This window comes from Phalangium opilio, unplaced genomic scaffold, assembly GCF_054372755.1.
Source record: "Phalangium opilio isolate 3A_F unplaced genomic scaffold, DU_Popi_V2 ptg000070l_1, whole genome shotgun sequence".
NCBI lineage: Eukaryota > Metazoa > Arthropoda > Arachnida > Opiliones > Phalangiidae > Phalangium > Phalangium opilio.
Genome location: NW_028324182.1, coordinates 12,156,440 through 12,169,319, shown reverse-complemented (window position 1 = coordinate 12,169,319; position 12,880 = coordinate 12,156,440). Strand labels below are relative to the sequence as shown.

The 12,880-nt window shown below is 39.2% G+C and overlaps 3 protein-coding genes across 3 annotated transcripts in view; 2 read left to right on the top strand and 1 right to left on the bottom strand.

Moving 5' to 3' along the window:
- The window catches only part of LOC149661679 (beta-1,4-galactosyltransferase 4-like), a 118,366-nt gene that overhangs the window by 54,616 nt on the left and 50,870 nt on the right, over positions 1-12,880 (bottom strand). The gene's annotated exons all lie outside the window — the stretch shown is intronic.
- LOC149661688 (uncharacterized) lies at positions 161-5,992 on the top strand. The gene is made up of 29 exons (XM_089843257.1): positions 161-207; positions 291-420; positions 483-600; positions 666-820; positions 891-1,144; positions 1,204-1,270; positions 1,332-1,464; positions 1,529-1,689; positions 1,755-1,878; positions 1,943-2,112; positions 2,178-2,298; positions 2,371-2,500; positions 2,564-2,621; positions 2,685-2,941; positions 3,011-3,065; positions 3,128-3,378; positions 3,443-3,497; positions 3,565-3,815; positions 3,884-3,923; positions 3,996-4,305; positions 4,372-4,437; positions 4,496-4,645; positions 4,714-4,864; positions 5,171-5,235; positions 5,297-5,362; positions 5,433-5,529; positions 5,598-5,644; positions 5,720-5,785; positions 5,859-5,992. Exons 2-29 carry the CDS (start codon positions 296-298, stop codon positions 5,943-5,945), a joined length of 3,630 nt encoding a protein of 1,209 aa, XP_089699383.1. The 5' UTR covers positions 161-207; positions 291-295; the 3' UTR covers positions 5,946-5,992.
- On the top strand, positions 6,693-10,964 carry LOC149661687 (uncharacterized). Its single transcript, XM_089843879.1, has 20 exons — positions 6,693-7,188; positions 7,263-7,398; positions 7,456-7,573; positions 7,646-7,794; positions 7,858-8,114; positions 8,182-8,321; positions 8,391-8,537; positions 8,599-8,664; positions 8,741-8,837; positions 8,911-9,050; positions 9,121-9,267; positions 9,331-9,396; positions 9,464-9,560; positions 9,630-9,669; positions 9,732-9,864; positions 9,935-10,067; positions 10,138-10,171; positions 10,229-10,352; positions 10,419-10,685; positions 10,756-10,964. Exons 2-20 carry the CDS (start codon positions 7,274-7,276, stop codon positions 10,888-10,890), a joined length of 2,415 nt encoding a protein of 804 aa, XP_089700005.1. The 5' UTR covers positions 6,693-7,188; positions 7,263-7,273; the 3' UTR covers positions 10,891-10,964.

The window sequence follows — 12,880 nt, the reverse complement described above, 5'->3', positions numbered from 1 at the left end:
GTACAGTTTTAGGTATTCACCTTCGAGGAATAGACGAGATAGCGAAATTCGCATACGCCAAAACGGATCCAAAAATGAAACGTTTCGCTATCTAATCCGAATGTGTTACATTCCCATAAAAATGTTAGCAGATGTCCACGTAAAACTTAAGTATAAAATGGGAGGCTTGGACCATCAATTTTCAGTGTTAATCTTCACTCTCCCTTGGTGAGTGACTTGAGAAATTAATATCGAAGATAATTATTAGAAACTTGGTAAACTAATTAATAATTTTAATTGCTTCTTCTCAGCTACGATGAAGTTCGTATACGCTCTAGCGCTACTGATTGCTTCAGTTACTGTTTTTGGTGCTAACGCTCAAAGACGTGGTATCGAGAACGAACTAGAAGAATTGGACCTTTTGATCAGCCTAAGCCAAAAGTAAGTATTGACTCAAACATTGAGGAACGACGCCTTGTAATTGCATTGTGTCCTTGTTCCAGTGACTACGCCCTAGATGGACTCGTTTCCACAGTTCGTGACGCTTTGCAAAGAGTCGTTGAACGGGTAAAAGCCAAATTAGCTGATAACAAAGAGCTTTTGGAGCAATTCCGTGCTAAAGTATGAAAATTAAGAGTACCTCTTACCAAACGAGATAACTAATTACAATTCATGGATGAAAATAGATCGAAGAAGTCCAGGAGAAAATCCGCGACTTGGTTAAGCAAGGGGGTGCTAAAATCCAACAAGCCGTTCAGCAAATCCGCGAGAAACTCCAATCTCTCGTCAAGGCTGTTTTCGACAAACTTAACCAACAAGGCTCTTTCTACGAAGCTGAGCAGTAAGTTTAACACTCAAGACATCCTTACGAAACGGGACAAAGTCAACAATCTTGGTTTGGTTGATTACAGAGAAGAGAAAACTCTTTTGCAACGTATCGTTGAGCGTCTTCGCCAACTCGCCCAAGAAGGTCTCAACCGTTTGAAGGAACGCTTGGCCAAATACAAGGATGTTTTCGAACAAGTTAAGGATAAGGTTGCTGAAATCCAAGAGAAATTGACCAACCTCGGAAAAGACTTCGGTGTCAAGGCTGTCGAAAAGATCGCTGAACTCCGTCAAAAATTGCGTGCCCTCATCGACGATGTTAAGCAAAGGATTGCCGACCGTAAGTGAACTAGGTAATTAAAACATAAGTACTTTTACTTACGAATGTACTTATTATAGGCATCAAGGGAAGCGAATACGCTCTCCACGAAGTTATCGACGAACAAGACATTGCTGATTACTACGAGTATGTTCCAGAACATTATTTTAAATTAAATACAACAAATAGTTAATTTTAAAATTTTCAGAGGTGAGTCTCTCTTGCAATTGGTTGCCCAACGACTCCGCCAATTGGCCGAGAACGCTTTGGCTACTTTGAAAGAAAAGATTGAACAAGCTAAGGAAGTTTCCGAGGAGATTAAGGACATCTGGAAGGAAAAAGTAAGTCCGTCTCGGCGGGAAGTAAAAACATGGTCCGATAACAATGATTTATTTCCTAATTTAGATCAGCGCTCTTCAACGACAAATTGACCAACTCCGCAAGGCCACCACTGAACAAGCCATCCGCATCTTCCAACAAATCCGTGAAGCCGTTGCCGCAGTCCTGGAACAAATTAAATCCAAGATCTCCGGAATTGTCAGCTACGAATCCGAAGTCACTGAAGAGTAAGTAATGCAACTATAAATACATAGCTACAGACTTATCAAAAATTTCAATTGTTTCATTATAGGAAACCCGATAGCTTGATCAGGCGTGTCATCAACCGCGTCCGTGACTTGGCCCAACGTGCCTTGAACAAACTGAAGGAACGCCTCGCTCCCCACAAGGAAACCTTAGACAAACTTAAGGTTAAGGTAAATATTGCATAACGCTTAAAAAAGTTCGATACCAATGATAAAAACACAATTTTCCAAACAGATCACCGAAGTTCAACAAAAGATCGTCGAATTGGGAAAGGCTGCCGGAGCTAAGGCCGTTGAGGTCATCAAGGCTCTCCGTCTCAGACTTAGGGAACTCGCTCAACAAGTTAAGGATGCTCTTAAGGGATCCAGCTACGCTGCCGATGATGAAGAGGAAGATGACGAAACGTACGTCAAGCTAGATGCTAAGCCTAATCGATCGATCACTTATTTACATAATCTTGACCCATTAGTAACCCCTCCCTCATCAACCGTTTGGTTGATCGCATCCGCCGCCTCGTTGAAGTCACCGTTAACAAAATCCAAGACCGTTTGGCTACCCAAAAGGAGCTTTTGGCTGAGTTCAAGGACAAGGTGCGTCACCACTCTAAAATTAGGTTAATCTCTCAATAGTCTGGTTTTAGTTTAACTAAATTTTATTCACAGATCGATGAAGTTAACGCCGCTCTCCTCGAAGTCGGAAAGAAGACCGGAAAGAAGGCTTTAGACGCCGTTCGTGCCCTCCGCCGGAAGGTTCAAGACTTGAACAAAGCCATTTTGGACCGCCTTACCGGAAGTAAGTTATTATTATACTAGCTAAATACTAAAATTGTCTCTATAATCGTCATTTACAACGCAGAGGGAGCTTTCTACGAAGCCGATGAACTCGTCGATGACGAAGAAGAGGAAGACAACACGTAAGTACAAACCCCAGTCTAAACTAAAACTGAAACTAACCACGGGGCTTATGGTACTCGCAGCAAGACTCGCTTGTTCACCAGGATCGCTCAACGTGTTCGTGCCATCGTCGAGAAGGTATTGAGCGTCGTCAAGTCCAAATTGGCCCAGAGCAAGGAACTCGCCGCTGAATTCAAAGAAAAACTCGATGAAGTCACCGCCCAATTGGCTGAAATCGCCAAGAAGACCGGAAAGAAGGCTTTGGATGCTATTCGTGAACTTCGTGAGAAAGTTAAGGAATTGAACAAGGAAGTCATCAACCGCATTAAGGAAGTCGTCAGTAAGTTCCAAAATGCTACACCGCTCTATTTGTTTCCGTTTCTCTAACATTTTTCTATTCTTGAAATAGCCGGAAGCTTGTACGAAGCCGAAGAAGAAGAAGAAGACAAGTCTATCAAGGATCTGTAAGTTTTCATTTACAATTTCAAAAATAATGACCTCTTGAATGACATAAATTTCTCAATAGTATCGGAGAAAGCATCCGCGCCATCATTGAACGCATCAGCGCCAAGGTTAGGGAATTGGTTGAACAAGCCAAGGAAAAGATCGGACAAGGAAAGGAAGTTTTGGGAGACCTTAAGGAACGCGTCGACAAACTGACCGCTCAACTCAAGGAATTGAGCAAGCAATCCCTTCGTCAAGCTCTTCAATCTCTTAGCCAAATCCGTGAAAAGATCTACGAAGTTCTTCGCGAAATCAAACAAAGGATCACCGGAAGTAAGTGGCCTCACTAAGTCTACCGTTTCACGAAATTGCAACTAACTTATTTTTTTATAAACAGACGTTGGAGCTTTGTACGATGCTGAGCGTGAGGATGAACAATCCATCAAGGATATGTACGTAATAATAGAGAAACTCTTTTTTTATTCTAAATTAATTAACTCAATTAACAATTGAATATAGTATTGGACAAAAGATTCGCGAAATCATCGAGAAAGTCAAGGCCAAGGTCCAAGAATTGGTTGAACAAGCCAAGGAAAAGATCGGACAAGGCAAGGAACTTTTGGGAGACTTGAAGGAACGCATTGACCAACTGACCAGCGAACTCAAGGAACTGAGCAAGAAATCCCTCCGTCAAGCTTTGCAATCCGTCGCCCAGATCCGCGAGAAGGTCTACGCTCTCCTCAAGGAAATCAAGCAACGCATTACCGGACGTAAGTGTCGTAAAAATAACCAATTATCTCCCGGCTTCCACTAGAATAACCCACTATTTTCTTAACAGAAGCTTCTTTCTACGAAGTTGAAGATGAAATCGAAGAACCGTAAGCGAAAAATTTTAAAAATAATTACTTGTCTAATCACGGCCATAAACTAACGTAACTCTTTATGAACAGCAGCCTAAAAGAGACCGCTGTCCAACGCATCATCCAACGCGTCCGCGCCGTTGCCCAAAAGGTCATCGAACGCGTCAAGGACCTCCTCTCCAAACGCAAGGACATCTTCGAAAAGGTCAAGGCTAAGCTTGCCGAAGTCACCCAGCAACTGGCTGCCCTCGCCAAGGAACACGGACAGAAAGCCATCGCCGCCGCTAAGGCCCTTCGTCAAAAGATCCGCGACTTAGTCAAGGATATCGCTAGCCGCGTCGCCGGAGAGTATTCTTCCAACTACGATCTCCGCGACATCGTTGTTCAACTCCGTGACAGAGTAAGACATCAACGAAATAAATCCGTTCACGAAACCAACATTACTAAAATCTTCGTTTCTTTACAGCTTGTCAACGCCGCTGGTGTTCAACTCTTGAAGGGTTACCTCAACAGACTTCAATCCAACAACCCCGTGAGTTATCTCCCCCAATATGGTTCTTATTAGAAAATTAACCACGCTTTCTTAATAGTACATCGCCTTGGTTCGCTCCTACGTTGAAAGTACCTCCGACGATGACCTCCTCGACCTTTTGGAAGAGTTGTTCAGCGGACTCCAATACTTGCACCTCGCCGACGCCAACACCGAACTTATCGAACTCGGTCGTCAACTCAAGGCTGAGGTTAGTGACTAATAATCAAGCCGATACCTCTTGAAGACGTTTACTAACTGTTAAAAATAACTCTTCAGCTCTTGACCGACGCTGGCATCCAAAGGCTGAAGGACTACGCTAAGAGCATCGACTCTCTAAACCCAATTGTTCAACGAATCAAGATCGCCTTGGAGACCCGCCCAACTGCCAACATCAAGGCTTTCATCGCCGAGCTTCTCTCCGGAATTCGTAAGTAATCGGGCGCAAAATTCCAAACTTAATCGAGACTAGTCTCTCACTCAAAATTCATTTCATTTTTCAACAGCTTAAACATTTAACTTTGTAAAAAAACTAAACAAATAAAGATGATTCATATATAAAAAATATCTCAAATGCATCAATTTACATATTTATCCAAAATTACCACCAGGCATATCAATTCGATAAGTGACATAAACCTATGTACAGTTTATTTTACCTCAAGCGTAAATTGGCGCAAACACTGAAATGCTAAGCCTACGCATTCTGAAAAAAAGTCTGGTACTATATTTACAGCCTCGGAAGACTACGCTGCCCCACCAGCAGACTTAAAATCCCTCGTTCAACAAGTCAAAGACCAAGTAGGGCTTATTTATATGGTTGAGGGTTATTACTTAGTAAACTAAATCGAGATATTTTTAGCTTCTAACCGACGATGGACTTGGCAAGCTTCGTACTTACGCAAAAACCATTCTTCCCCGTCATCCAGTAAGCCAAGTACCATGTCTACAAGTAATCTAAACCGATTATTTAACACATACTTAATTCTTTAAAAAAGCTGGCCATTTTGGTTCGCAGTTATGTTTTAGAGTCTAACGACAACGAGCTCAGGGAACTGATTAACGAGTTGATTCAAGTGTCTTACTACGATGGAGGTACCAAATTAACTATCTACGAGTTACAAGTACCATTTATACTTAACTAAATTATTCCCACTTTACAGCCACCTACGTGGACTTGAGAACCTCTTTGAAGAACATCAAGAACTACGTGAGGCTAATTAATAGCTTAATTCGGCGTTAATCTAATTGACTATTAGTTAATTTCTAATTATTCATTAATTAGATTTTGAGTGAAGAGGGTATCCAGACACTCAAGGATTATTTCGGAAATTTGGAAACCTCCCACCCAGTAAAATAATAAAACAGAAAAGACAATTCCACATGAAGAAAAGTTAACTGGAAATTTTTCCTTTACCTTTCAGGTGGTACTTCGTCTGAAGGCGCTCGTGGAACAGGCTTCCAATGACGTCATTCTCATAGTAGCCACAGAAATTTTGGGAAACATTTAAATCAATACCTTGTCTACAATTTAAAGAAATGATTAGGCCTTAATAAATATTCGAATATTTTACTGTTATATGTATCAATAAAAAAAACACGACACTGCAAATCTTTGTTTGAATTTCTTTCTAAGCCTAAAATAATACCTAATTTGTTGCTGCGCATGTGCCCCAATCACATTTCATTTACATACGGATTACGTTACACTAATTACGTTTATAAGTTCTAATTAATAATCAGAATTTAAGAAATTTATAAAATCAAAATTATTTAATTTCCGTTGAATTATTTTTTAGTAATTCAATTTTCTTAAGACCACAATAACTTAAAACCTTTAAACCACATAATTCAAATATTATTTCGAGGGATTAATCACTTTGATTCCTTGTACGGCTATTGCGGGTTACGTAATATAAATTTTAGCACTGTTGAGGGTAACGCTTTTCCCGAGGGGCTGGTCACTCATAGTACACGGCTGTACCTTGGACTGTACTAAACTGATTACGCGTAATCTTTAGAAGCCCTACCCTTTACGGTGCTAAAATGATTACACGTAATCCGTAATCGGTATACAGGGAATCTGATAGTGATTAGCCCCTCGGCTTTACCTTAGTACAATCAGTAAATTAGGCCAAGCCATAACAAACGAAAATTTAATCGGAGTTTTGGTTTATAAATGGCCTCGGCCAAACACGGCTCACGCCCTGAAATTACTAAAGGAACATCAATTTCAACCTTAGGTTAAAGGTCACGGCTTATTTGTATGGATATCACGGCAAATATAAATCAGATACCCCATTCAATTTCATAAAATGGATGCTATTTCATGAAATGGTACATTTAGCTAAGTGAGAATTAAATGTTATCTAAATGAAAAACATTCATCAAAGTGCGCGTCCTCTATTTCACTTCAAGGACAAGTTATTATTTAATAAATATGTTTATGTCACGGAGAAACGCGACCACGAAGACTGGTATTTCACACGAACCATGAGTCGTTAAAATATTTACGATAAAACCGTCTCGAAACTACTAATTATAAGCCGCCTACAACCGTCTTATCTTGATCTTTTGATAATTAGATTTACGTCTTTAAATGATTTCAAACCAAAAACGGATCCATTATGTTTATCTATCCCCAAATATGTTTGATTCTCACAAAAACCTAAACAGGTGTTCTCTAAAACATTTAAGTATAAAACCCAGATACGCATGCCACGTACGTTTAGTGTTGTTCATCAGTCCAGGCTGGTGAGTTTTAATTAAAAAAAAGATCTATTACAAAACTAATAAACTTATTTGATTTGGTTTCTTATTTCTTATAGTTGAAGCTACAATGAAGTTCGTGTACGCTCTAGCGCTGCTGATTGCTTCAGTTACCGTTTTTGGTGCTAACGCCCAAAGACGAGGTATCGAAAATGAACTCGAAGAATTGGAACTCTTAATCACCCTTGACCAAAGGTAAGTCTTAAACAAACACTTGGGGATGATGATGATTTTTAATCCCATATTGTACAGTGACTACGCCCTTGATGGACTCGTTTCCAAAATTCGTGACGGTTTCCAAAAAGTTGTCGACAGGGTCAAAGCCAAACTAGCTGATAACAAAGAGCTTTTGGAACAATTCCGTGGCAAAGTATGAACAAAATTGCGTATTAGTGTTTAATGCTAAAGTCATTAGATAACTAACACGATTAAATGGATACAGATCGAAGAAGTCCAACAGAAAATCCGCGACTTGGTTAAGCAAGGAGGAGCTAAAGTCCAACAAGTCGTTCAGCAAATCCGTGAGAAACTCCAAGCTATCGTCAAGGATCTTTTCGCTAAGCTGAAACAACAGCCCGCTTTCTACGACGAGTAAGTTAAGTCTTACAATTTTAATCGATTATATTTCTAAATCGAAATATCCCGCGTTTGCAGTGAGGAACAAAGTTTGATACAACGCATTGTTCAACGTCTTCGCAACCTCCTCCAAAATGGAATTGACAGACTAAAGGAAACTTTGTCATCTACCTACAAGGACGTTTTGGAACAAGTCAAGGACAAGATTGCCGAACTTCAAGAGAAATTGAAAGAAGTTGGAAAGGACTTTGGAATCCACGCTTTGGATAAAATCCACCAATTACGTGAATCGTTGGTCGAACTATTATTGGACGTTAAACAAAAGATCGCTGATGGTACTTCACACTAATTACTAGACTAATTAAACACGTGATCTTGACGAGTTGCTTTATACCCCATCAGCCGTTAAGGGAAATCAATACTCCAACTATGGTGTTGAAGAACTACCAGCCTTGATCAGTACTATCAAGAGGTACGTCCTCAGTGATGAAGGATTCCTATACTTCCGTGATTTCGCCCGTCGCGTTCAAAGTAAAAACCCAGTAAGTACCGCTACTAAAATACCTTGGATATAACATTTTTCTCTTGTTAATTTTCCTTTCCTCTGGCAGATCGTCAACTTCGTCAAGATCTTCATCAACAGCCAAAATGACGCCTACTTGAGGGTTGTCCTTGAGGACCTCTTTAAGGGCGCGGCTTTCTATGACGCCGCTCCCCCCGCGGATGTTCTTAGCGCTCTCAAGCGAACTCGCGATATTGTAAATATTTAAAATACCATTAAGACTTTAAAGAATCCTAGAATATCGAACTATTTTTTAGCTCAACACCCCTGAAGGTATCAAAAAAATCAGAACCTTTGCCCAAGGACTTAAATCTGAACATCAAGTAAGTTGATTCTCGTTTCGCAAAGAGTTTATTATGTTCAATAATAGTACTAAGTGAAATTTCAATAAATACAAAGATCGTCACTCAAGTCGTCAATCTTTTGAGAACCGTCCCTGATGCTGAATTAACCCGTGTCATCACCGAATTGTTCAATGGACTCATTGGCGACGGCTGTAAGTACTAATTACTTTCATAGAGTGATTTAAGTACGTTACCTTGACTAGGTACTTTTAATAAATTATATAGTCTATTATGGAAACCAATACTCCTACTATGGTGTTGAAGAACTACCAGCCTTGATTAGTACCATCAAAAAGTACGTCCTCAGCGATGAAGGATTCCTATACTTCCGTGATTTCGCCCGTCGCGTCCAGAGTAAGAACCCAGTAAGTAACACTACCACAATTCCTTAGATATAACATTAAGACTGTTGTTAATTTTATTTTCCTCTGGCAGATCGTCAACTTCGTCAAGATCTTCATTAACAGCCAAAATGACGCCTACTTGAGGGTTGTCCTCGAAGACCTCTTTAGGGACGCGGCTTTCTATGCCGGCACTCCTCCAGCCGACGTTCTTAGCGCTCTCAAGCGAACTCGCGATATTGTAAGTATTTGAAATGTCATTAAGGCTTTAAACAATCCTAGAATTAGGAACGATTTTTTTTAGCTCAACACCCCTGAAGGCATCAAAGAAATCAGAACCTTCGCCCAAGGACTTAAATCCGAACATCAAGTAAGTCGATTCACATTTCACAAAGAGTTAATTATGTTAATTAATAAACGTTTCATTAAATACAAAGATTGTCACTCAAGTCGTCAATCTTTTGAGAACCGTCCCTGATGCTGAATTAACCCGCGTCATCACCGAACTGTTCAATGGACTCATTGGCGACAACTGTAAGTACTAATTTCTTCTATTATATCGAGTGAATAAGTATATACTTAGATTATTTTGTAATTCTTAAGACCAAAGCCTTGGTGATGAAGATCTTGCCGACTATTACGAGTAAGTTATCGATATTGCAATTGAAAATGAATCCCTAAATAAATTTTAAATTTAATTTTCAGAGGCGAATCCCTTTTGCAACTCATTGGACAACGTCTCCGCGATTTGGCCCAAAAAGCTTTAAACGATTTGAAGGTCCGCGTCAGTCGCGCTAAGCAAATTTCAAGCGATGTCATCCAAGCCCTCAAAGAGAAGGTAAATACCGTATAACTAATAAAAAAATTAAAATAGACCTTAAGAAATAAGAACCGTTAAAATTAAACAGATTGAAGTCCTCCAACAACAAATCAACAATTTGTCAAAAGAAGCCGGTCAAAAGGCTATCCACATATACCAACTCATTCGTCAAGGTATCTTGGAGAGTTTGCAGAGATTAAGTGGACGCGGATTGTACCAAGGTATGACCTACTACTATTTTCTAATAACAATGGATGTTACATATATATTTTTGATATATTGTATATATAGAAGCCTACTTCTACGAATCCGAAGAAACTACCACGTAAGTAATGATACAAAAATTTAATTATAAGATATATGACTAATTTCTAATCAATAGCGTCAAAACTTCCGTGCTCCAAAACATCATAAACGGTATTCGTAATCTGGCTCAACGCGCCTTGAATAAAATAAAGGAACGCCTCGCTCCCCACAAAGAATTTTTCCAGCAAGTCAAACAAAAGGTATACCCTATTCATCCATATTAGATTCTGGTGGATTTGTTCTAACTGATATTAACACTATTTCAGATTTCCGAACTTCAACAAAAGATCGTCGAATTGGGAAAAGTTACCGGAGCTAAGGCCGTCGAAGTCATCAAGTCTATTCGCCAGAGACTTAGAGAATTGGTACAACAAGTCAAGAACGATCTTGCAGGATCCAGCAGCTACGCCGCGGATGACGACGACCATATTCGTGAACTAACAGAACAGCTCACCACTCAAATAACCGCTCAAGTCCTGGATATCGAAACAAAATTGAGAGAAAACCCAAAACACGAACATTTTCGAGCGGACGTAAGAAAACTTATATCGGTTTGTACGTGGAAAAAGAAATATAATTACTGATACAGGAATATTATTTTAGTTGGTCAAACTGATGAATGAATTCGTCGAAATTTCCCAAGAAGTTGGTCCTAAATCACTTCGAGAGCTAACTTACGTGCATGTGGAACTTATCCAACTACAAAGGAAAATCAACAAGGCTATTTCTGGATACTAGGCCTAATAACCTTTTCATTTTACGCGTCTAATTAATGTAAAAAGTGTCTGTAATAAAGATCAATGAGTAACCAATGATTCGATTTCATATTGGGAAATTTAAACTGGTCATCGTGATACCACTTTTTAGGACAGAATTCAAATAGCTTAAATGAAGTAAAACTGAGGTACTTTAGTAAATATACCATTCTTGGTGGAAAGCCACGTCACTTGGAACTGCTCTTACAAGGAAAAACAGTTGACGTATAACTCCTACATAGGTATACATGTACGCTTAGAATTGTGCAGTTGTCTAATGAAATTAAGTTTTGAAATCTGATGGGTCGCAGCTATGCAATGAAGTTCGTGTACGTTCTAGCGCCGCTGATTGTTTTAGTTACGGTTTTCGATGCCAACGCCCAAAATGGTATCGAAAATGAACTCGAAGAACTACCGGCTTTGTTCAGTACTATCCAAAAGTATGTCCTCAGCCCAGGAGGATTCCAAAATGTCCGTGACTTCGCTCGCTGGGGTCGAACTAAACACCCGGTAAGTACCAGTCGCGCAATTCCTCGGGTTTTGTTAATTTTCTTTTCTTCCGATAGATCGTCAACTTTTTCAAGCTCTACGTCAACGGGGAAAATGACGCCAACTTGAGGGCTATCCTTGGGGACCTCTTTAAGGATACGACTTTCTTCGACGACGCTCCTCCTGCAGGTGACGTTCGAGCCAGTCTCAAACGAACTCGCGATATTGTAAGTAACTATAAGTCTATTTTGACTCTATAAAAGATCTTAGAATTTTGGCGGGATTATCTAGCTCAATACCCCTGAAGGTGTAAAATTAACCAAAAACTTCGCCCAAGGAGTTAAATCCAACTATCAAGTAAATCTTTTCACGTTTTGCAAACAGTTCAGTGTGTTCATTAACATTGTTACCGTTTGGTTAAATATAAAGTTTGTCAATCAATTCCTCCAAATTTTGAGAAGCGTCAACGATTACGAAATAAAACACGTCATCAAGGACTTGTTCAATGGTCTCATCGGCAAGAACTAATTGAAATTCTTACTAAAGTCTTATTAATTAATGTAACAGGAAGTGTATGCAATAAAGATGAATTTTTTTTTTGATTGAGAAATGAAGGACTCAACGTATTTAATCATTTTATGACGTTTTTCAACAGCAGTTTTAAGGGGTTAAAGTGCACGCCATAATATTGAGGACCCTTTACGGAACCAACCGCGAGAATATATAATCATAAGCTTTAATTAGGGATAAACCCCATAACCCATTCAGATAGAATCTGGTTTACAAGAGAGTCCCGAAAAAATTAAATTATAATACGCCTTCAGAAATTCAAAACAATTAATATTGTAATTATATTGTAAATAGGCATATCACAGCTGCAAGGTTTCCATAACTTAATCCGCCTACCTGATAGTAGTAACACCGAGTAACGCAGTCAGTGACGGCGTTTAATTTGCAAAATATGATTAGTAATAGATTATTATTACTAATTAATTTCTCAAATCAAAAATATCGCCTAATTGATCTACTGGTCATAAATATCTTGAAGGTCAATTTGAAAATGAGAATTACATGTTTTTTTGTTGCAAATATTATCGATTACAGATGAAAAATCTGTACTTTCCCACAAGAAATGAGAGATAATGAATGACTTAGTAATAAAGTTTTCTTCCACGTTCACAGTTTAGAAAACGATAGTCCACCTTGAAAAAAACACGCATTATAGTTCAATCCCAATTCCATAAATAATTTTAAATCATGAAGTTTCTGTTGCTAGCATTTTTCTGTGGTATCTGTGTCAGTTCTTTGGGCAGAGGTAAGAAATAAGTTTAATGAGATTTTTACCACGAGAGCTTAAAACAATTCCCATTTCCTTCAAATTAAAATTTAGCCCAATCCAGTGATGGCATTGGTCGTCCCACAACAATAGCTGGTCAAGTATCAACCATGACCAGTTACTTAGTAGTGGTCCAAGACTTCGTCAA